The sequence below is a fragment of the Miniopterus natalensis genome, chromosome 20 (genome assembly GCF_054644295.1).
Source record: "Miniopterus natalensis isolate mMinNat1 chromosome 20, mMinNat1.hap1, whole genome shotgun sequence".
Taxonomy (NCBI): Eukaryota; Metazoa; Chordata; class Mammalia; order Chiroptera; family Miniopteridae; genus Miniopterus; species Miniopterus natalensis.
The window spans coordinates 25,720,897-25,743,278 of NC_142100.1; the positions used below are offsets into that span (position 1 = coordinate 25,720,897).

Genomic DNA, 22,382 nt, shown 5'->3' on the forward strand with positions numbered 1-22,382 from the left:
TTAAGGAGAATCCGTGTAGTATGAAAAAGGGAAACAAACAGGAACTGCCCAGAACTCTTACTTTCTTTAATTGTCAAAATTAGAAGTGAAAGTTTGCTTATCCCCACCCTTGGAAAAACCACCATGGACAACTGGATGCATGTATTTCTAGGCTTTTCTATGGTTTCACAGACACAGGCATTTTAAAAACACATTACAATATGCCTTTATTTTGACTTTCACTGTTAACAGGCACCGTTATAAAATATGAATAAAAAATCATGAGGAATATCTTCAGACACAGGCCGTAGAAAATAATAGAGTTATAGGACATAATTTTCAGCAGAGAAAAAGACTTTGCTAAATTTTTCTGAATATTAAAAATGCCCTTTGTCTGTGTAGATGGAAAGAAAGGTAGGCTTTTGCACTCAGAAGGTGAAACATTCTCAAGCTGCCTACCAGACAGTAGGTGTAAGGCCTCTGCTGTAGATTAGGCAGCGCCATGAATTTGCATAAACCGTAGCTTCCAGGGCTGCTCACTGTCCCGCGTGCGTCTCCGTAGCTCATCTTCGACGCCGTGCTGAAGATCATGTACGCAGCTGTGGTTCCCTGGAGTGCGGCCGTGGAGCAGCTGGTGAAACAGCACCTGGAAATGGACCACCCCAAGTAAGATGGCAGCCCGCCAGGCAGCCTCATCGGTGTGGGGTGAACCTCTTGTGTCGAGCTGACACTCATTTCTGGTTTTCTGTCCTTGACTGTGCCCCCTGGTATTTCATAAAAAAGAGGATCCATGTTGATGTCCATCAATTTACTTTTAGGGTCAAGTTGTTGCAGGAGAGCTACAAACTAATGGAGATGAAGAAACTTTTACGAGGCTATGGAATAAGAGAGGTGAACCTCTTAAACAAGGAAATCATGGTAAGTACAAGAAAGAGCCTTTTAATGCCTTTGTTCCATTTCCAGGGCAACATGGGAAACTTAATAAGGATTTCATGTTCTTAAAGGTGATAGAGCTAGGTTCCCCTTTTGTTAAACAGAATGCTAACACGGTGCTTAATTGTTTATTAGAGTAGACAACAGATGGTAAATTAAGAAACTAAAGGAGTGTATCAAATCATCACATTGTGCACCGTAAATATATACAATGTTTCTGTTTCAGTTTTACCCCAATAAAGCTAGAGGGAAAAATAAGTTGGGCAGCACTGTCATAAAAGGCAGAATGTAAATTATTTTTTAATGTTTTCATAGCTTAGTTTTTTGCTCCCTTATTTTAATTTAGTGAATACTTTGCCTTATGAACAAATGACTTCCAGGTTCTCTATGAGACTTTATAGCAAAGAAGTGTATATACTGTTTCTGTTTCAGAGGGTGGTCAGATACATTCTCAAACAAGATGTCCCGTCTTCCTTAGAAGATGCTCTGAAGGTTGCCCAGGCCTATCTGCTGTCTGATGATGAGATCTACAGTCTGAGGATCATTGACCTGATAGACCGAGATCAGGTATGGAAGTTTCATGTTGTCCTTTGCTTCATATGGTTTCTTTGTTAGTGAAATTCTTGAAAACTCAAAATACTCAAATTATCCAAATAGACCTGTACAGGGTAACTTATAACAAGACAAAAGCATTGAATGTAGATTGACCATGTTTTTTCATCTCTGTAGGTTCTTGAAAAGTGTTTTGTGAATAGCTAATGGGTTTTCCTACTCTTCGGTACTTAGCAAAACTCAGATTTATGTTTTACATTTTCCGTGGTATCCTTTGATTCCAGAATAGGATACGGGCTTTTTGTATTCTTAAGTGTCGTTACCTTCCAGTAATTCTATAAGCATAGAAATTACAAAGAATAGAGAGTGGTATTTTAATTTAATTTCTTTGCTGTCATCAACAGAATTTTCATATTTTTATCTGACCATAACCTAGTTTCCAAAGTATCTTACTATCTTTAGGTAGAAAAGAGAGCCGTAAGTCCAAATTGTTCTTTGCACAAAGGTATCAGCTATTTTTTCTTCCTTCAAATGCTGTTTATAGAGTGAGGACTGTGCCCTCCTTTTGAGGTCTCTGCCTCCTGCTGAAGCTAAGAGGACGGCGGAAAGAGTCATCATATGGGCACGATTGGCATTGCAGGAGGAACCAGATCATTCTAAAGAGGTGAGATTTTCACTAAATAGAATGTTGATACATTCTGTTTTTATGCAAAGTCAGGAATAGGATAGAAAAGATACACTTACGGCCTGTGCATCAAGGGGCCCCAGGTTCGATTCCTGGTCAAGGGCACGTTCATCGGTTGCAGGTTCAATCCCCAGCCCTGGTTGGGGTGCTCTGGGGAGGCAGGCAGTCGATGTGTCCCTCTTGCATCGATGTTTCTCTCTATGTATTTTTTTAGTCCTAAAGGTAATGATTGCACTTCAGTTCTCTAGGTTAAACAAGTTCAGTTCTTTTTAACTTTTCCAGAGAGCTTTTCCAAATGTGTTTTCAAATAATAAAAACTATTTAAAAAAACAACAAACAAAAACCCAGCTGTCTGTAGCTGAAAGGTGTCTATTCTATGGTATTTCTCAATCATATATCTAAAGGTCCATACTGGTGTTTTTCATATTTATGTTATATATGATTCCATTTTGACCCATTTCTTCGTCACCCAGATCCCAGTAACAGAGACCTTTGTTTTTCAGCAATTTTGTGTGTTTTCTGATCCCACAGTTTTCATGAGTTTGTCATGAGTGCACTACCAAAGTGGCCAGTAAGGAAACAAATTTAACTCTGCATCTTTCTTTCTAGGACAAGGCCTGGAGAACGTCTGTAGTGAGGACATCAGTGGACATTCTTAAAGTACTATGCGACATTCAGAAAGGTAGTGTCTCCCTCTGTCCCCTCCCCTTGGCTTTGTCCTGAAGTTGACCCTGTTCAGGAGGGAGCATCAGTGCCAGCTCCCATTCTGGCTCTGATGGTTTTGCTGGCCCCACCCATCTTTCTTCACCAAAAATCCTCCTGGCCTCCTGGTTTTACTTTGTAGCATAAGAATAGATGTAACTAAAGTCAACTTAAGGTTTGTTTATATGTTCAGGGAGCTGTTCCTGCTGGACTAGTTTTCCTTGGTGCTTTATACTTTTCGTGTTTCTCATCGTTTGGTTACGATGGAGGGAAACCCATTTAACCTTGAACTTAAATAAAGTGATTAACAGTAACTTTTGGGAAGGAAAGAGAGCAATTTATTTCATAAAAATTGCCAGTTCTCTTGTAACCCATAGACTTCTGTACCCTCTGAAAGAGTAATTAGGTTTCTTCTTGAGCTTAAATTGTCCTATGTCGTCATTTCAGTAGAACTACTGAGGACTTGAGATAAGAAAGCCAAAGCGAATTAAAATTTTAGCCTTTATAAACCCTGATCCCGTGGGCACTTGGATGTCTGCCATAACTTTAAAATTTTCCATCACAGACAATCTGCAGAAGAAGGATGAGTGTGAAGAAACCTTGAGTCTATTCAAAGCCGTTGCCAGCTTGCAGGTAAAGCTGTTGAGCTGCACTGAACATTATTACTTGACTAATGCGCGCTTTCGACATAAGCGAGCAGCCCCTCCGAAAAAGTTTCTGCACTGGCCTTCAGAGACTTCGGGTGGACTGGCTTGCCTGCTGTTCCCCTCTTTTTAAAAACAGCTTTGTTGAACCCTGGCTGGCGTGGCTCAGCTGGCTGGCGTTGTCCCGAGCACCTAAAGGTTGCTAGTTTTATACCCAGTCAGGGCACATGCCCGGGTTATGGGCTCGATCCACGGTGTGAGGTGAGCAGGAGGCAGCCAGTGGACGTTTCACTCACATCAGTGTCTCTTTCTCCCTCTCCCTCTCCCTCCCTCTCTCTGTGAAAATGTAAACAGCGTAAGTTAATGTTCTCACGTTCTTAACTTTGAAAGGGATTTTGAAGCACTGGTTTTGATCTAGGCAAAATCGTGCGTATTTATCATGCTGCTGTTTGTGGAACATCTGTGGCTCCAGATCTAGTGGGTAGAGGCCAGGGATGCTGCAAAATGCCCTGCTGTGCATGAGGCGGCCCCACAACAGACAGGCACCCGGCGAGGTTGAGAAACTGCCCTGAAGTGTGGCGTCGCAGTGAAAGGTCTGCCTCACTCCCACCACCTCCAGGCGGCCTCCCGTGGCCTTCATGGGATTGTTTTATTGGGTCAGAAAAATCCATTCTGGGTCTGGACTCATCAGCCAGCCAGGAGTTATGATGGAAAAGAGCCAAGCTGGGAGCTTCAAGCCACTGGAGTAAAATCGCCCAAATCGAGTGCTTAAGCCCTCCCTCCTTCCACTCAGGGCTCCCCCACCATTCGGGCCCAATTTTCTGTAGTGCTGAAGGCAAGGACACCCTGGGTTAAAGTGATGTCTTCCTCTTTTCCAAACTTGTTATAATATTTTTACTTTCATACCTTGAACTATGAAGTCCTTTTTCTTTTAATTGTTAAAAATTTTTTTAATTACAGTTCACATTCAACATTGTATTAGTTTCAAGTGTACAGCATGGTGCTTAGACATTTATATGAAGTCTTTTTTTAAAAAATATGTCTTTCATTTCAGAGGGAGGAAGGGGGAGAGAGAGAGAAACAATGATGAGAGAGTCATTGATCACGCCCCCTACTGGGGATCGAGCCGGGAACCCAGGCATGTGCCTGACTGGTGACCTCCTGGATCATAGGTCAATGCTCAACCACTGAGCCATGTCAGCTGAGCTATATGAAGTCTTAAATCCTTCATTTATATAGGCGTAGCCTTTGAGGGAGAGGTTTGAGACATCCCAAAGGTTTTCACAGTGGACAAACTAAACGGACCTGGGGCTTTGTCTTGCTTTCCTTGCGACAGGAGAACTTTGAGGTCTTTCTTTCATTTGGAGATTACAGCAACCGTTCCCTGGTAGCAGAGCTCCGTGAACAGTACATCAAAGCTCAGGAAGCCGCTCAGGCAAAGCACAAACCCAGGGACACCGCAGGGCCGGCGGCCGCCAAGGAGAAGAGCCTGAGCACTGAGTCCAAGCTGCACAGACAGGCGCTGGCCCTGCAGGTGTCCAGACAGGAGCTGGAGGCTGAGCTGACCCTGAGGGCCCTAAACGATGGGAACGTGGGAGTGGCGTTGAAAAAATGCAGGTGCGTTCCTCTCCGCATCCCACAGCTCCTCTGAAGGAGCATGTGCTTTGTTTATTTCTAAGGTGGTAACTTTCATTTTCACGGAAGCAATTCTTGGTTTCCTGCCCTGAAAGCGTATTTTGGACTTTTGGGTCAGAAGGCAGTAGCATAGAAGACAACTGACTAAATACTGTATAGTTACGCAGCCTGCCCATTGGGTTTAGGTCACTTTGCATTCCGACAGTTAACATCATCCCATATACATTGAAAACCAAGCGAACTATTTAACATGAAGTCATTTTAAAAGTAGGTGAGCCCTGGCCGGTTTGGCTCTAGTTTGAGTGTCGCCCTGTGGACTGAAGGGTCCCTGGTTCGATCCTAGCCAAGGGCACGTACTCGGTTGGCAGGCTCGCCCCGGGTCAGGGCTCATGCGGGAGGCAACCAATTGATGCGTCTCTCTCACATCGATGTCTCTCTCTCTCTCTCTTTCTCTCTCTCTCTCCCTTCCACTCTCTCAGAAAAGCAATGGATAAAATATCCTCAGGTGAGGATTAAAAAGTAATAATAAAAATTTAAAAATTAAAGTTGGCAGTGGTTATATATTAATTCAAGAAAGGCAAGTGCATCTGCCTTCGATAAGAGTATTCTCATTTCTGACATTTCCTTTCTTCCAGAGACTTGTTTAAGTATCACTGCAACGCTGATACTGGGAAACTGCTGTTCCTGACGTGCCAGAAGCTTTGCCAGATGTTGGCTAATGACGTCCCGATGACGACAGTTGCGGGACTGAGCCTGCCTTCTGAAATACATGATCTCGCCTGCCAGGCTGCCACCATCTGCAGCCCAGGTGACCAGATTTGTAATACACTTAGCTTGATTGTCTCTGGTTCATGTCATGCTTGTCTCCCAAATGCTGACCCTTTACAATTGGACGTCACTGTAACAAGAGAAGAGGTCGTGTCTCCATTTCACAAAGGGACAATTATAGCTTCTCTGTGGGGATTATTAAAATATTCCCAAATGTTAATATTGTTCCTGACTGTTGACAATACTTTCATAGGTTTGTGAAATTTCTCAGTGCGCTTCCCCCCTACCTGCTCTTTAAGAAAACATTTGACCTGTGTTATTTTGAGTTACATGAAAACCTCTCTCTCTGCTTTTGTGGCCTTAGAATTTTGAATGGTGATTATTAAAAGGTTGTTGTCAGTGTTCTAAGCACATGAAGTATTAACTTGATGATTTCTCTCCATTATCTTCCAGATTTTCTACTAGACGCTTTAGAACTATGTAAATACACTCTCACGGCAGTCGAGCTTTCCAGACAGTGCCAGATGGATGACGGTGGAATTCTGATGAAAGTAAATGGCTTTTAAACTTCTTTTGCTTTAAGCAAAAGCCCTGCCAGTCCACATGCACCACTTTTAAACCACTTACATAATTCACACAAATACTGACTCTACTACCTCTTGTATTTTCTTACTCTGGATCAATGGTCATGAGACCACTTCTCTTTTCCAGTCGCATTTATTGGCTCTAGTTTGCACAGTCTTATGAAACATTGGGCTTGAAACAAGTCATTTCTGGGCATTGTCCATGTCTTAGGGTAGTAGTTTAGTTTAAAATGGCATTTTACCAGCCATCAGCCAGAAGAAGCAGACTACGTAGTTGTGTTTGACCATCAAAACCGCGTTTGACTCTAATATTTCTGTTTCTGAATCTTAGGGTAGTTTTGCGTGTTCTGGAGTCTACTTATCAGTATCTTTTTCTGTGTGATTGGGTCTCTAGACTTCTTTTGGAACCCACAAAGATCCATACGAAGAGTGGTCCTACAGCAACTTCTTCAGTGAGGACGGAATCGTCCTCGAGTCCCAGATGGTGCTCCCTGTCATTTACGAGCTGATTTCCTCACTGGTCCCTCCAGCTGGTAAATCTCATTCGTGTCATTGTCTGTGTGTTATTGACAAGAATTTAAAAAGTAGAGGTTTGGAAGAAGAACCACACAGTAATAAGGAAGAGCCTCCCAGGCATCGTGCTGAGCAAACCAAGCCAGACGCAGCAGAATGTCCCTGTGATGTGAATGTGTGCTCCGCAGAGAGTTACTTTATGTAGCGTCGTTTAACTTATTCTCTTTTGCAGAGAGCAAGAGACATCCCCTGCATTCTATAAGTTTGCCATACTGCTCCATCAGTGAAGGTATTTGACATCAGAAATGTACGCCGTTGTGTCACATAAGTTTCATAAATGCGCCAATGTAGAAATTCCTTGAAATCCTGCCTGTGGATCTGACTTAACGCTCTTGGTGTAGTTAGTTACTTATCACTGTTACATTGTTATTTTTCCAAGGGGTTAGGAAACTGTGTCATGAGGCTCATGGCTTTAATTTTGTTGAACCTGTTCATAGGTTTTGGTCTTCCAAGTAGAGAGGTGGTTTCCTCAGCTAATGACTTAAGCACCTCAAAGTAGGCAGGTTCCCATCAAAATGCCTCATTGTTTGGCAGACTTAGAGATTTTCTGGCTTTAATCAGTCCTCACGGTAACTCATTTACTAACTCTGAGACCATTATCTGTGCTGAAGAAGCAATACGGTACCTAAAAACAATTTGCAATAATATGATCTATCTTTGTTTTAAAGAAAAATCTAAATCTAAGCAAAAATGCTTTTGTCATTTCCCAGGAGACGGCCTCATCTTGCCCAGTATCAACTCCATCTCCGCCCTACTTCAGAGCCTTCAGGAATCCAGCCAGTGGGAGCTGGCCCTGAGATTTGTAGTGCATTCGTTTGGTACCTGTCTCCAGTACTCGGTGTCAAGCTTCATGAATGCCAGTTTGAGTGAAAAGGTACAGTTTCGAGAAGAAACACTTTCTGCCTTGGGTGAATCCAGGCACAGGAGCACTGCAAAAAGAAGGGCTTTGGAGTCCACATGTTCTTGTTTGGCTCAGAAGCAAGGAAATCAATAGTTTGTCAGATTTAAGAAACATTTGTTGAGAATCTGCCATGATTCAGGTGGGGTTCATGTCCTTGCACAGATTTCATTGTCAGTCTTTACAACCCTGAGCCTCTCCATTTTGCAAGCCAGGAAACTCACGTTCAGGGAGGTAAAGTAAGTTGCCTGAGGTTTTAGGTCGCAATGGTAACTCTACTTAGGTCAGAGCTCTGTATCGGCTTTTTGTTTTATTGTGGCCCAAGTTACTGTCATCATTGCTCTTGACAGTGTCGGTGAGCAGATTCCAGAAGACAGACCGCCAGTAGGTAACTCTCCTTCGAAGCTGGTCTCCGGGAATCACATTCATTTAAATGACAATTTTTAAAAATTAACTTTTCCCAGCCAGCGTGGCGCAGTGGTCCAGGAGACCGAGGTTCGATTCTGGGTCAGGGCACATGCCCACGTTGCGGGCTCCATCCCCAGTAGGGGGCATGCAGGAGGCAGCCGATCAATGACTCTCATCATTGATGTTTCTCTCTCTTCCTCTCCCTTTCTCTGAAATCAATATTAAAAAAGTTAACTTCTTTGAAGTCTGGCTTTCAAAATCAGAATGCACATGTTTGAAGTGTATCAACCACTGTTTTCATCTTGTCACCAACACCACAATCAAGATATAGGCTCAAAGGTATAAACAGTTTTAAAAACAAAGATATTTGAAAAGGTTCCTTTTTGCCTAGTTGGTTCTCCCCCATCCCCAGCTTTCTGTCATCATAGATTAAATGCCACTGCTTTTTGCACATAATGATGACAATTTTCAGAGTGGTGCATAGAAGCGGACCTAACAAGTCGCTTGTTGTTTTCTAACAGTTGTTTGGAGAGGCCACATTAGTTAAATCGAGGAAGGTGATCATGGCGTTGAAGGAGAAGGCGGTCCCGTTCATCAGGGGAAATGCTACAACACTGTTGCACAAAGTGAGTATCTGTTCTTGGTAAGCTGTTACTCTGTTCTTTTCTCTCCTGATTGTTTCTGATGTCTCAGTGAGGTTAAGGGCGAGGAGGGTGAGGGGGTTTGAAGAAAAGCAATGAGATGGTCATGCCAGGAGAGAAGGTGAGGGTTCTGCGCTGTATGGAACAAAACTGTCATAGTTGCTTTCCTTAAACTTACAATATTGATAAAGGACATTAGAACTAAGCAAACAAGTTGGAACTATGTTACAGTAACTGACTTTGTAGGAAACACTTGTTCTTTCATTGGTTCTGTAATTAAGCTTAGTGACAAATCTTTAGAGCTTGTGTTCTGTTTTGACTGAAAAATTAACCTCTCTGGACCGATGCTTTCTTCCTGCAGGTATTTAACTGTCGCCTGGTGGATCTTGACTTGGCATTGGGCTACTGCACTCTCTTACCCCAAAAGGAAGTGTTTGAAAACCTCTGGAAGCTCATAGATAAAGCATGGCAGAATTACGACAAGATTCTGGTATGACCTGGGAGCGCACCATCAGGACTCGAATAGTGAAGGTTTAGGGAAAGGAGGTTGGCTTTGCCATCAGATCTTAGGATTTAGCAAAAGGAATGTCTCACTGACCCACTTGGTTTCTGCCAGCTTTTGCATGACTAGTGACACGTGTGTTTTAAAATTTGCCGGTGGGGAGGTGGGGGGAGTTGCTTTGCAGGATGACTAAATTTTTGGCCTTTCCTTACCAAGGAAAGCCAGGCTGAATTTACAGCATTGTGCCAAGAGCTGACCGACGTAAATATTGTATAAGCAGTGACTGTACAAAGCAATATATAACAGTTCACGTTATTAGCACAAAGAAAGGTTATGATTTTCATTGCTGGTTTTCATTTAAAAGGTACTGGAACATACTCTACTTACAGTTGAATTTTACTTCTGTTTTCACTTGCAGGCCATCTCTCTGGTGGGCTCTCAGCTGGCCAGTCTCTATCAGGAGACAGAAATGGAGCTCAAGTTCCGTGAGCTCAGTACTGATGCCCAGTGGGGCATTCGCCTCGGTAAACTCGGCGTGAGTGTTCTCTGCGGCGCCAGGGAGTCGTATCCATTCTGACACCCGCTCAGTGAGAAAACTTAAAACAAAGATCCCGTCCTTTACTTTTGGGGAGAGGATATATACACATATATACACAGACATGTATACATTATATATATATATAATGACTCGTAAATTTTAGGGATATTAAGTACACACTGGTGCTTTCAAAGACGAAAGTACCTTTGGCCTCATTTCCTTTTCTCTGTATTTTTAAGGAAATTAAAAGAGGCTTGACACTTTCATCTGCTCAGCGCTCTCATTTCTAGGAACATATCTAGCATTAACTGGTGTTTCTACTACTTCAGGCCTGGCCTTTAGCCCCATACTTACTGCTGCTGTTACTCGGTTAGAGGTAATACTAAAACGTATGCACAGGTGTACCAAGGTCTAAGAACTACGTTTTATTTAACTTGCAAATAGTTGACCTGCCAGGAATGTAACCACTACAGAAACAGTATGCGTCTTGGAGCCTAAGTCCTGTGCGGTCATGGGACTGGTTGTCGCTGACGACCAGACTCACTGATGAAGAGGGAGGGCTTTGGACCCACTGCCACACACATACCTGAAATCTCAGAGTGGTGGTCAAGTTGCATAGTGTGGCAAAATAAAGCAAGTTGGGGCAGCTACAGAAAAATGTGTTTCTATGAAAAAAGATAGTAAAAAGGCCCATCTCATGGTGCCCTTACTCTAATGCGTTTCAGCCTAGTGGAGTTTTCTGTTTTGCTCTTTTTATTTCTAGATTTCTTTTCAGCCAGTTTTCAGGCAACACTTTCTCACCAAGAAAGACCTCCTCAAAACTCTCGTGGCGAATGCAGACATGGACACAAGCCTCATTCTGGAATATTGCAGGTAATTCTGTAAACTGTAATGGTAATTTTGCTGTTGGCCTAACAAGCTGTGGTCACCCTTACTGCAAGAACACAGTAACAAGGATGATTGCCACATGTGGTCCCCAGGCCTGTGATGTCTTCTTTTGCTCACGCACTAAACTGGATAAATCCAGGACCAGATTAAATTCTCCTAAGATACCACCTTTTTTTTTTTAATTGATTTCAGAGGGAGGGAGAGAGATAGAAACATCAATGATGTGAGTCATTGATCGGCTGCCTCCTGCACGCCCCCCTGCTGGCGATGGAGCCTGCCACCCTGGCACGTGTCCTGACTGGGAATCGAACTGCGATCTCCTGGTTTGTAGGTTGACGCTCAACCACTGAGCCTTTCGAGCTAATGTGTGATTTTTTTTTTTTTTTTTTTTAAGGCAGTAGTTAGCTCCAGTGATAGGTAGCTTATCTGATTATAAGACTGGACACCAGGAGGGTAGATTTCAGCGATGGGAGCATGGACCTAAGTTTCCTGTGAGAAGTTTTGTGTGGAAACATGCATTGGGGGGGATTGGTGTGTAACCGAACACTTCTCTTAGCACCTTTCAGTTGAACTGTGATGCAGCCCTTCAGCTGTTCATTGAAACACTCCTGCACAACACGAATGCCAGCCACAGCCAGGGGGACGCGAACTCAGACCCAGCAAAGCAGCAGCATTCGAGACTCCTGGCCAAAGCCCTGGAAATGGTTCCTCTCCTGACGAGCACCAAAGACTTGGTCATCAGTCTTAGCGGGATACTCCACAAGGTAGACAAACAGTGAAATGAACGTATGAGGTCACTTTAAATGTCCCTCCTGCACTTAATTAGATATATAGAAGCAAATTGGAAATATAAGCCCTACATTTTCTATAAACTTTTAATTTTGAAGTAATTTTAGATTTTCATATTTTTAATGTAGCTTAATACAGCAGTTTTTCTTTTTAAAAAAAAAAAGTGTGGGTTTTTTTTTTTCAGATTTAAAAAAAATAGCACATATTCTTTGAAAAACTAGACAAAGATATAAATCTAAAAAGTGAAAGTTTTTAACCCTGCTCCCATAGACAAAACTGATAATAGTTTGGTGACTATTGTGCACTAAATATACGGTCCTGTTACTCTCTTTTTTCACTTACTATATCACTGTCATGTGTCAGTGAATATCCATCTATCTCGGTTTTGACACATAATTATTACTCCACGGTATGTATGAACCCTCCTGTATATACAGGAGGCTTCTATAGATGAGCATTTAGTTTACAAACTTTTTTACTATAAAATGTTACAATGAATATCTCCATGCCCTCTTGTTTGATTTTTTGTTTGTCTGTTTGTGTTGGGGGTTTTTTTGATTAGGAGATCTGAGAGTTGGAACTTTCAGGTCAAGGGTAGTTTGCTGGGGAAGTTAAATGGAAGGGGAACTAAGATGACAGGATTACAGGAAACACTTCGGTTTTACATCTTCCCTGTAATTCGGCCAAAAATGGTATATAACTTGCTCAGATTTTCTAGGAGCCATAGAAGTAATCGTCCCACTTTGTTCAGTGCTATTAGTGTGACTTGGGGTGGCTAGCATTTAAAAAATGGGGGCAGGGGGACATGATGTGTGAGTAGAAACAAAATCAAAGAGAATACTTCCTTCCTGTGCGTAAACAGATGCCACCCCCTTAGCTCTTCGTCTTTGAATGTGGTTAGAGCCGGAGTGGGATCCTTTGAAAAATTTGCTTAGAGGGCCACACCCTTAGTTATGTCACTTCCAAGAAATGGTCAGTTCCTCCTGTTCCAATTTTCCCATCACAAATGGAAGAAGTAGAATTTTAATTTTAAAACCTTACAAAATTATGAAATTTTAATACGTTTATCTTTTGTAGGGTTTTAGTACTATAAGAACATCTTTATTAAAACAATATTGCCTTATCCAGCTTTTTAAAAAAATGACTTTTGAGACATTTTAAAGCGTGTGTGTTTATCCTAATAGAACTAATTTTAGACATGAGAAAATGCTGTTGTTTTTTTAAAAAATAACATTGCAATGCTCTGAGATTTTGTATTCGTAACCTCCATACAGAGGAACATAACTGAATTAAACCGTCTACCAGCCTGGCACCATCTTATCAAATTCTCACATATTTTTGGTTTTATACAGTTGGACCCCTACGATTATGAAATGGTCGAAATTGTCCTGAAAGTTATTGAAAGAGCTGACGAGAAAATAACCAACATTAATATTAATCAGGTATAGCAAATATGTTGTTTAGTTACCTTTTTGTTTTTATTTGGATGTTTAAAAAATTAGTTATGCAGTGTCTTTCCCGACATCTTTGGGCTCCCCTGAAACTCCACATTCTATTCTGGTTCCTTTTCTTTAAAAGGGATTCCGAAGTAAGAAGGGTTTCCTCGCTCTCCATATTTTATCATTTATCTTAATCCAGTTTTTGCTCTACTGAGGCAGTTTAAGTCTAAGACTATGAAACCATTAACAGACTGACTCGGAGAAATTAAGGCAAAATTATTTGTCACCCGGGGGATGAAAATGTTTGTGGTGCCCACATCCCACTCGTCTTTTTCTGTTAGTAGGTAGGTCTGGGCCTCACTCAATCCTATTTCAGTACTTTCAGTAACTTCTTAGTTTTTTCTGAATTTTGGTCATAGTAACTTTTATGTTTTCTTTTTTAATTGGATTTTAAAAGTTAAAATGGGTTGATTCCAAACGTTATTTGTACAAGCCAGGAAAAATATAAGATACAAAAACTGAAGTAAAGTAAAGGACACAGAAGATAAGTTTTAGATCTACTGCCTCTGTATTTAAAAACGAGATCAAATATTTTGGAGACAGCTCTCAAACTAGCTGAAGGGGGCATAGGGAACTGCCAGACCCTTGCTTCCACATCCCACCACCCACAGGGCTCCACTGGATAATTTCTTTAGTGACCACATCAGTTACAGTTTAGAAGAGTAACATTAAAAGGTAAAACTGCAGCCAGGCCGGTGTAGCTCAGCAGTCGAGCATCAACCTAGGATCCAGGAGATCGGGGTTTGATTCCCAGTCAGGGCACATGCCTGGGTTGTGGGCTCGACCCCCAGTAGGGGGCGTGCAGGAGGCAGCCAATCAGTGACTCTCTCATCATTGATGTTTCTCTCTCTCTCTCCCGTCTTCTCTCTAAAATCAATAAAGATATATTTTTTTAAAAAGGTAAAACTAGAAAGTTTTGGTCATCTTGATGGAAACAGCACTGTCTCAGAAATGGAAACCTAGGATAGCGTAGAGTTAGGTGATTCAGAAACACGCAGGATCGATGTAGCCTCAGGAAAACGTTTTCTTCTAACGCAGGCGCTGAGTCTGCTGAAGCACCTGAAGTCCTACAGGAGACTCTCCCCGCCGGTGGACCTGGAGTACCAGTACATGCTGGAGCACGTGATCACGCTGCCGTCCGCCGCCCAGACCAGGCTGCCTTTCCACCTGATATTTTTTGGCACAGCCCAGAACTTCTGGAAAATTCTATGTAAGTTCTTGAACGTCTCATGAATGTTACTGAGTCTCCAAAATCCTCTCCTTAAGCAAATCATATCGACTTCGTTTGCTCTCCAGCCACGGAACTCAGCGAGGAGTCCTTCCCAACACTGCTCTTGATTTCCAAGCTGATGAAGGTAATAGGTGGGAGCTTTGCAAGATGTTTCCTCATCCTTGAATTAACTCGCGTCCCTTGCAGAGCGCTGCGTGCTGCTTTCACCTATCAGTCAGCCTTGGCTTTGCTTTTCTCTTTGAAGTTCTCTCTGGACACTCTGTATGTGTCTACCGCCAAGCACGTCTTTGAAAAAAAACTGAAGCCCAAACTGGTGAAGCTACCACAAGCCAAGTCCTCCACCCTGATTAACAAGGAAATAACGAGGATCACCCAGACCATCGAGTCCTACCTGTTGTCCATAGTCAACCCCGAGTGGGCTGTGGCGATTGCCATCAGCCTTGCCCAGGATATCCCCGAAGGTACGGACTTTTCCCCTGACTGCCCTGAAAACGGTCAGCTGGGTTGCTTTGTGAACTTGTAATAAAAAAAAAGAGAGAGAACACTTTCATGGCTTTAAGGAGAAGCATTAGGACAGTTCAGAAAGGCATGTGCCCTCTGCCTTCACTGGTTTTACTGCTGAGGGCTAAAATGGCCCCAGGCAAGTAAGCAAAACTCCTTTCTGCTTGCTCAGCGGGTGGGAATGTAGGCCCCACCCTGACGGAGGGAATAGAAATTGATGCTTTCATCCCAGTAGCCAATCACACGTCCAATAATGAACCCTCTGATGTTCCCACACAGACGAGTCCACAAACACGCGCACTCGTTGCCATGGTTTTCATTGTAACGAAAGTTGAAGTTTTTTGTGTGTTTTTTTAATGTTCATTGGCCAGGAACTGGTTTTAAAAATAGAGCATATTCATAGAACGGAATACTATGTAGCTGATTTTTGGAAAGATGCCCAAGATGTATATTAAGTGAGAACAGCAAATCGTACTACGTGTAGGATCTCACCCCATTAAGGTTAAAATGTGCACACAGAGGAAATTTCTGGAGGAACATGAGACTCTAGGGAGTAGGAATGGAGGCTGAAGGAGGGGCCTCTGGGCTTGCTTCCTAATTTGTGTTTTTTTGTCCTGTTTAAATTGTTCTTTACTACGGGTAGACATTTTTATAATTTAAAAAAATATGTCAACTTGCAAATTCGACTAGAATACATGGTCTTGAAAGGATTAAGATTTGCTTATCAGTCCCTACTTGGTATTTTTAGGTTCCTTCAAGATGTCCAGTTTGAAATTCTGCCTGTATTTAGCCGAGAGATGGCTACAGAATATCCCACCTAAGGTGTGTCTGGACTGGATGCCTGAAATGGAGAAACAAAACTCTGCCTTCGTGTGGGATCCTTAGTGATGTCACTAAGGCAGGGCCCTCCATTGATTGATAAAGATGGATTCTAGCCCTAGCATCGGCCCATGCACCAAAGGGTCTCGGCTTTGATTCCGGTCAAGGGCACGAACCTGAGTTGCAGGTTTGATCCCCGGTCCCTTTTGGGGTTCGTGTGGGAGGCAACCCATCGGGGTGTCTCTCTGAAAATCAACGGAAAAAATATCCTCGGGTGAGGGTTTAAAAAAAAAAAAATTAAACTCAGTGTGAAAAACGAAGGGTGGGTTCTGTGCCCCCCTCGAGCCTTGGAGAGTGAGCGTCCCCTGTGCGCGGGACTTTTTTATAGGATGAAACGCGTGAGAAAGCCGAGGCTTTGCTGAAGAAGCTGCATGTGCAGTACCGGCGCTCGGGCACGGAGGCCGTGCTCATAGCCCACAAGCTGAACACGGCAGAGTACCTCAGAGTGATCGGGAAGCCCGCATACCTCATTGCCAGCCTGTACGAGCACCCCAGCATCGACCGCAGGATTCAGAGCGCGTCCGGCAGAGACGGTCCCGGTGAGGGCAGACCCTGCTCATCCCTGTCCCGGGAGAGCCGCCACTTTGATTCCCAGTCGTCTTGCATTGAGCACATGGACTTTTCTCTCTTTAACTCTTTACCTCTTGAATATCTTAGATATTCACGCAGCTGCTAAAGAAATAGCCGAAGTCAATGAAATTAATTTGGAAAAGCTTTGGGACATGCTGCTGGAAAAATGGCTGTGCCCGTCTGCAAAGCCCGGAGAGGTGAGCGTGTTCTCCAGAGTACCTCTTACCTGTTAGGAGCACGGAACCGTAAAGAAGGAACCTCTGTTCCGTTTCATACCTTCTACTATCGTCTGAGTTTTAGCAAAGTTTTTTCTTTTTGGCTTAAATAGTGTTTTGCAGCTGTTTTACCTTTTCATTGGTGATTCCAGGCAAATACCTGTGTAAAAGCAGTAGCCTGTTCTTACACTCAGATTCATGGGAATGACTTTTTATTTTGAAGTAATTTTAAACATACAGAAAAGTCGGGATACTATAAAAGAATTCCTGCCCGGCCGGCGTGGCTCAGTGGTTGAGCGTCGACCTATGAACCAGGAGGTTGCAGTCCGATTCCCAGTCAGGACACAGGCCCAGGTTGCTGCTCGATCCCCAGCAGGGGGCGTGCAGGAGGCAGCCGATCAGTGACTCATCATTGATGTTTCTCTGTCTCCCTCTCCCTTCCTCTCTCAAATCAATAAAAACATATTTAGGAACAATAATAGTAATTCCTGTCTACCCTTCACCCGACTCCATCAGTGGTTAAGGTTTGGCCATATTTGCTTTAATACTCTCCTTGTGATACGTATAGTCATGAGATCTGTCTGAACCACTTGAGGGTAAATCGCGTATGTCATGCCCCTCTTACCCTTCAATAGTTGTAAGTATGTTTCCTAAGAACAAGGCTCAGTAATTTTTTTTTTTTTTTAATATATTTTTATTGATTTCAGACAGAGGAAAGGAGAGGGAGAGAGAGAGACAGAAACATCAATGATGAGAGAGTCATTGATCGAGCCCACAACCCGGGCATGTGCCCTGACCAGGAATCGAGCCCCGATCGCCTAGATCCTAGGTCGACGCTCAACCGCTGAGCCACACCCGGCCAGGCTCAGTAATTATTTCTCAACTGAATGAGCCCATTTCCTAAGCAGAAATCTTAAAGTAATGAGTCGTACTGTAATTTCTTGTGTGTGAGCAGTCTTTTATATTGAGTTTTCCATCTAATAAGTTTTCATAACTTTGTCTAGATCAACAAACATGACTTGAGTTTTTACTTTTTTTTTTTCTCTCCTCACTTTTTCAAAGAACCCATCAGAAATATTCGAACTTCAAGAAGATGAAGCACTACGAAGGTAACTCTCTCTCTCCTTACACTTGTCTGTACCCTGCTGCCCGGTAGGAATCTTACTGGTAAACGTGTCGGAGGTCGGTTTTGAAAATATATTCTTGATCTAACGTGGACCAGAGTCTCTGAGAAGAATCAATTCTTTGATGTGTTGCTGTGAGCAGACATAAGTATCCCCAGGAATAAATAAGCAGCAGCCAAGATTCAGGATTTCTGAGCCCTCAGTGAGTTCCTACCAGAGTGTTGAGGGCACTGAGAATGTCTTTAGCAGAGAGCTCACCTCAAGCAAAGGAGATCTTTCCTCAGCTGAGAGCTTGGCCCCAGACCCCTTTCCGCCCTCTCCCCCTGGTGACCAGGATTTCTTCTCCCTGCCAACCTGAGACCAAAGAAGGCACATCGGGCTCGTCCAGTGTGCTGAATCTGATTGGTCACAACGTCCTGAGAAGACTATCTGGGCCCAAATCAGAGAGAATGTGGTAATCCATTAGTGGTGCGTGGCCTGGGCGTGGGAGAGGGAGTGGTGGCTCGCAGGCCAGCTTCGTGCCATTCCTGGTCTCGGCCAGAAGTAGGTCAAGTCGCTCGTGAAGCCCTGCCTCAGTCCCGGAGATCTGAGAGACGAAGTGGAAAGACAAACCGAAGGGGAGAATTTCTCCTGATTTGGACAGAGCTGGCCTACCACCGCCTCCATGGCCTCCTTCCCTCTGGACTTCACCTGGTCCTTGCATAGTGTTGTGGGCAGGGGCACCTTTGGCTAAGCACGAGGTAATGAGTCAGCCACAGGGAAGTCTTAGAGGGAAACAATTCAAACAGAGAGTGTCCCAAGAAACAAACTCCAAAAGGGATTTTTCCTTCATGCCAGTTTCATAACTTCCAGTCTTTTCCCATAGAAAGCTCCACCACCCCCTGGTCCCTCTTGCCCTTCCTTCTCTGGAGGGGGCCATTCAACCCCAAGTCCACAGGTTGAAATGTCCTGTGAAATGAAAACAGAATTGTCCATGCATAGTGTTCAATGCACTTTGCAGCTATTATTCATACTAATTTCTTAAATGGAGAGAATTTAAATGGTCAGAGATCGACTAGCCATTTCATAGATGAGAAGACTGTGTTTATTGAATTCATTATGGTCTTTAGATAAAAGGGAAAGCAAAAATGTCCTTGACCCATAACCCTTGAGGTCTAATGACTTTCTCTGTGGACAGTGGTAATCTATCACTAAACTTAAAATTTTTTTTCCAGGGTCCTGTATCTCCTCCTGTCTCGTCCGATTGACTATAGTTCAAGAATGCTGTTTATCTTCGCAACATCAGCTACAACTGTAAGTCCTCGGAACTTAGTCAGGACTCATGTCTGCATCTCAGCTTACTGTTTTTTCCTGCATATTTTCCATGCTCGATATCACTAACATGATTAAGATACTGCTCACTTGTGTACTTACCCGAAGCATGTCTCACTTTGGCTCCGGTCACATCCCATTTAGCCAGCTGAATGGTGTGCCAGTTCCCATGGGTTATCTAACTCACAGTTACCAACTCCCCAGTTGGTCAGCATTCCTCAGAGCAAGGGGCCAACCAGAGAAGCCTCCACCCTGGCCTCAGGGCCCTGTGTAACCTGTCTTTCCCCTCCATTCATGCCACTAAGATTCACCTGGACCAAACCATCCCTTGTCCCTTCCCTAAAGGCAGCCCAGCCTCTTTGCTTTCTGGCTTGTGCATCTAGAAATATTCCAAGGCGGCTGGAGCCCAGGGAGAGGAAGGTGTAGGTAGAAGGGAAGGGAGGAGGTCTGCGGTGCTGAGGGCACGTCCTTGACAGCAAGGGGAAAATATCCCCTTTTCCCCAAGCACATCAGTCATCTTTCCAGGTAAGAATGGTGTTCCAGGAAAAGTGGCTCCTTCAGCTCACAGTACAAGCGCTTTCCCCTGAAAAAACCATCATACGGAAAAGCATGCTCTACACACGCCTCCCATTGATGAGTACATTTTCACTAACTAACATTAATATGTATTCAAATGTGAACCCTTATTAATATATTCAAGAGTCGAGGTTTATAAAATTAATTTCTACTGTTTCACCAAGAACCTTCTTAAGCAGGGGCCATCGCTTGCTTTCGATACTGCGAAGGCTGGGCTGTGGAGAATCCAGCGGCTGCTGCCACGGTGGCGGGTTCCTGCCTTGAGCTGAACCAGCCGTGTTACTAGGAAAACAGTTTTGACCTTTCCCCCCTGAAAGAGTTTGAGGAACACTCCTCAGGGTTCCATGGACCACACTTTGCAAACCACTGACTCGCCCAGAGCAGAGATTGATTTTAATTTTTTTTTAAATGATGTTGCTTATGTTGCCCAAGCTTTAACCCAGGCACAGCACGCAGGCACACAACCCTCCAAACCTTCTTTGGTTTTACAGACGTTGGATATGCGTCAGTTGACCTTTGCCCACAGAACACGGGCCCTTCAGTGTCTCCTCTACCTGGCTGACAAGGAAACCATAGAGTCTCTCTTCAAAAAACCCATCGAAGACGTCAAGTGAGTAGAATTTTTAAAACTGTACTAAGAAACAGGTGACAGGTCTTTGTTTGGAAGGATAACCTGCACAGCCCTTGGTTCCTGAGAGTGCGTTAGGGTGGCCGCGGAGATGGAGCCCCCAGTCCTGGACATTTGGCAGCAGGGAAATAGGCCTTGGAGAACATCTTGTTTCCTTCGTTCCTGGGAGATGTTGGACACTGACGTCTTGCTCAGATTGATTTCTTTCTAATATTATACTCGGTGAATATATTTAGAAGCCTTAAACAGGCATTTAAAAACAAACAGGCCTATGTTTACCCGTAGGGTGGCTTTTATTTCATTTTTTTAAGTGTAAACGCGGCCCATGAGACCTTTTCCGTAAATGCCTCTGTTTCCAGGTCTTATCTGAAATGTATAACTTTCCTGGCATCTTTTGAGACTTTGAATATCCCCATCACATATGAATTGTTCTGCAACAGCCCTAAGGAAGGAATGATTAAGGGTCTTTGGAAAAACCACAGCCACGAGTCCATGGTATGTACCCGAGTCATCCAAGGGTGGGGCTGCTACCTCCGTTTGCTCAGCTGCTGCTGCTCCTCGGGTGCCCGAAGGAGAAAACCGGGGGACTTTATTCCCGAGTAGGTCTGTGGCTGTGAGGCCCTCTTCTGTCCTTTTTTTTTTTTTTCTTTAATATGTTTTTATTGATTGGAGAGGGAGAGAGAGAGAAACATCAATCATGAGAGACATTGATCGGCTGCCTTCTGCACGCCCCCTGCTGGGGAACAAGCCCAAACCCAGGCCTGTGCCCTGACCGGGAATCAAACCTCGATCTCCTGGTTCATGCCTGTCCCAGTGGATGACAAGGCAATTTGGGAGTCCCCTTCCCTCTCTTCCTGAAGGCCTAAGGCCGTCCCTGTCTAGGAGAGAGGGCAGGTCTCTAATCCTCCCCAAGGCCCGCCTGTCCTCGCCTGGACAGGAGGAGAGAGGTTCCTAGGTTGGGAGGGGTGTAGTTCCACTTCCTCCTGGCTGTTGTTGGGGATTTAGTCTCTAGGCCTTTGGAGCCCAGGGCGGGATGCATGCCTTTCCCAGAGGTGGTCTAATTGTCTGGTGCCTTAAAGCAGTACAATTTTTCCCCCCCTGCTTTAGGCAGTAAGATTGGTGACCGAGCTCTGTTTAGAATACAAAATCTATGATCTGCAGCTGTGGAACGGACTCCTGCAAAAGCTGCTTGGCTTCAACATGGTAAGACTCGGCGCCCTGGGCTGCGGTATGTGTAGGTTAAAGCGCTCGTTTTTGCTGGGTTCAGGCCAGACTTGAAGGAGTTAGTGTGAGGCCAGAGAAAATGCAGACTCGAAAAATGACACAGATCTCACAGGAAACGAGTGGAGGGCTGGGTTCCCCGGCCTCTTGATATTTGGGAGTTTGTGAGTGAACTGCTTCAGCAGGTCTCAGGGGAGATAAATTCAACTGATATTCCTTTCAAAAGAATCCGATACTTCATGTGGAAATTTTCTATTTTGGTGATCTTTGGAATGTTTTTTTCTTTATTTTTTTTCCCACAGATCCTTTACCTAAGGAAAGTTTTAACAGCCATTTCTAGTATCCATTCTTTGTGGCAGGTATGGAGTTTTGTTTTTTTAAGTAAGTTTTATAGAATTTAGTGTTTATACTCTCTGGCCTTGTGGTAGCTGGGCACATTGGGTTAGTGATCGTCTCCTTAGTAAAGAACAGGACTGCCGTGGCCGGTGTGGCTCAGTTGGTCGAGTGTCGTCCATGCACTGGGAGGTCACCAGTTCCATTCCTGGCCCAGCACAGATTTCTTTTTTTTTTTTTTTAATTAAAATATAATTCACACATGTAAAATTCACCCTTTTAAAATGTACAGTTAAGTGGGGGTTTTTAAAATTTATTTGAGAGAGAGAGAAACATCGATTTGTTGTTCCACTTTCTTATGCATCATTGGTTGATTCTTGTATGTGCCCTGACTGGGGATTGAACCTGCAACTTTGGTGTATCCAGACGATGCTCTAACCAACTGAGCGACCCGGTTAGGGGCTGCTGAAAATTATCCTAGAATCTAATCACGTCAAACACAGAGATGTCAACTTAGGACTTTGGTTTTAGCACCTAGCACATAAGCTTTTGTATATATCTTATGGCTGTAAAAT

General features: G+C 43.7%; 1 protein-coding gene across 2 annotated transcripts in view; it reads left to right on the forward strand.

The window, feature by feature from the left end:
• The window catches only part of KNTC1 (kinetochore associated 1), a 44,348-nt gene that overhangs the window by 17,940 nt on the left and 4,026 nt on the right, over positions 1-22,382 (forward strand). For both annotated transcript variants that reach the window (XM_016219037.2, XM_087828462.1), the window contains 30 exons: positions 542-645; positions 798-897; positions 1,345-1,479; positions 2,009-2,128; positions 2,759-2,831; positions 3,417-3,484; positions 4,832-5,112; positions 5,766-5,938; positions 6,352-6,449; positions 6,877-7,015; positions 7,228-7,284; positions 7,766-7,929; positions 8,883-8,987; positions 9,364-9,492; positions 9,923-10,039; positions 10,806-10,915; positions 11,487-11,694; positions 13,072-13,161; positions 14,257-14,428; positions 14,515-14,573; positions 14,694-14,910; positions 15,699-15,772; positions 16,158-16,368; positions 16,487-16,596; positions 17,677-17,723; positions 18,953-19,031; positions 20,117-20,235; positions 20,613-20,748; positions 21,361-21,456; positions 21,777-21,833. In XM_016219037.2, coding sequence (XP_016074523.2) covers positions 542-645; positions 798-897; positions 1,345-1,479; positions 2,009-2,128; positions 2,759-2,831; positions 3,417-3,484; positions 4,832-5,112; positions 5,766-5,938; positions 6,352-6,449; positions 6,877-7,015; positions 7,228-7,284; positions 7,766-7,929; positions 8,883-8,987; positions 9,364-9,492; positions 9,923-10,039; positions 10,806-10,915; positions 11,487-11,694; positions 13,072-13,161; positions 14,257-14,428; positions 14,515-14,573; positions 14,694-14,910; positions 15,699-15,772; positions 16,158-16,368; positions 16,487-16,596; positions 17,677-17,723; positions 18,953-19,031; positions 20,117-20,235; positions 20,613-20,748; positions 21,361-21,456; positions 21,777-21,833 — 3,648 coding nt within the window. The remainder of the gene's footprint in view (positions 1-541; positions 646-797; positions 898-1,344; positions 1,480-2,008; positions 2,129-2,758; positions 2,832-3,416; positions 3,485-4,831; positions 5,113-5,765; positions 5,939-6,351; positions 6,450-6,876; positions 7,016-7,227; positions 7,285-7,765; positions 7,930-8,882; positions 8,988-9,363; positions 9,493-9,922; positions 10,040-10,805; positions 10,916-11,486; positions 11,695-13,071; positions 13,162-14,256; positions 14,429-14,514; positions 14,574-14,693; positions 14,911-15,698; positions 15,773-16,157; positions 16,369-16,486; positions 16,597-17,676; positions 17,724-18,952; positions 19,032-20,116; positions 20,236-20,612; positions 20,749-21,360; positions 21,457-21,776; positions 21,834-22,382) is intronic.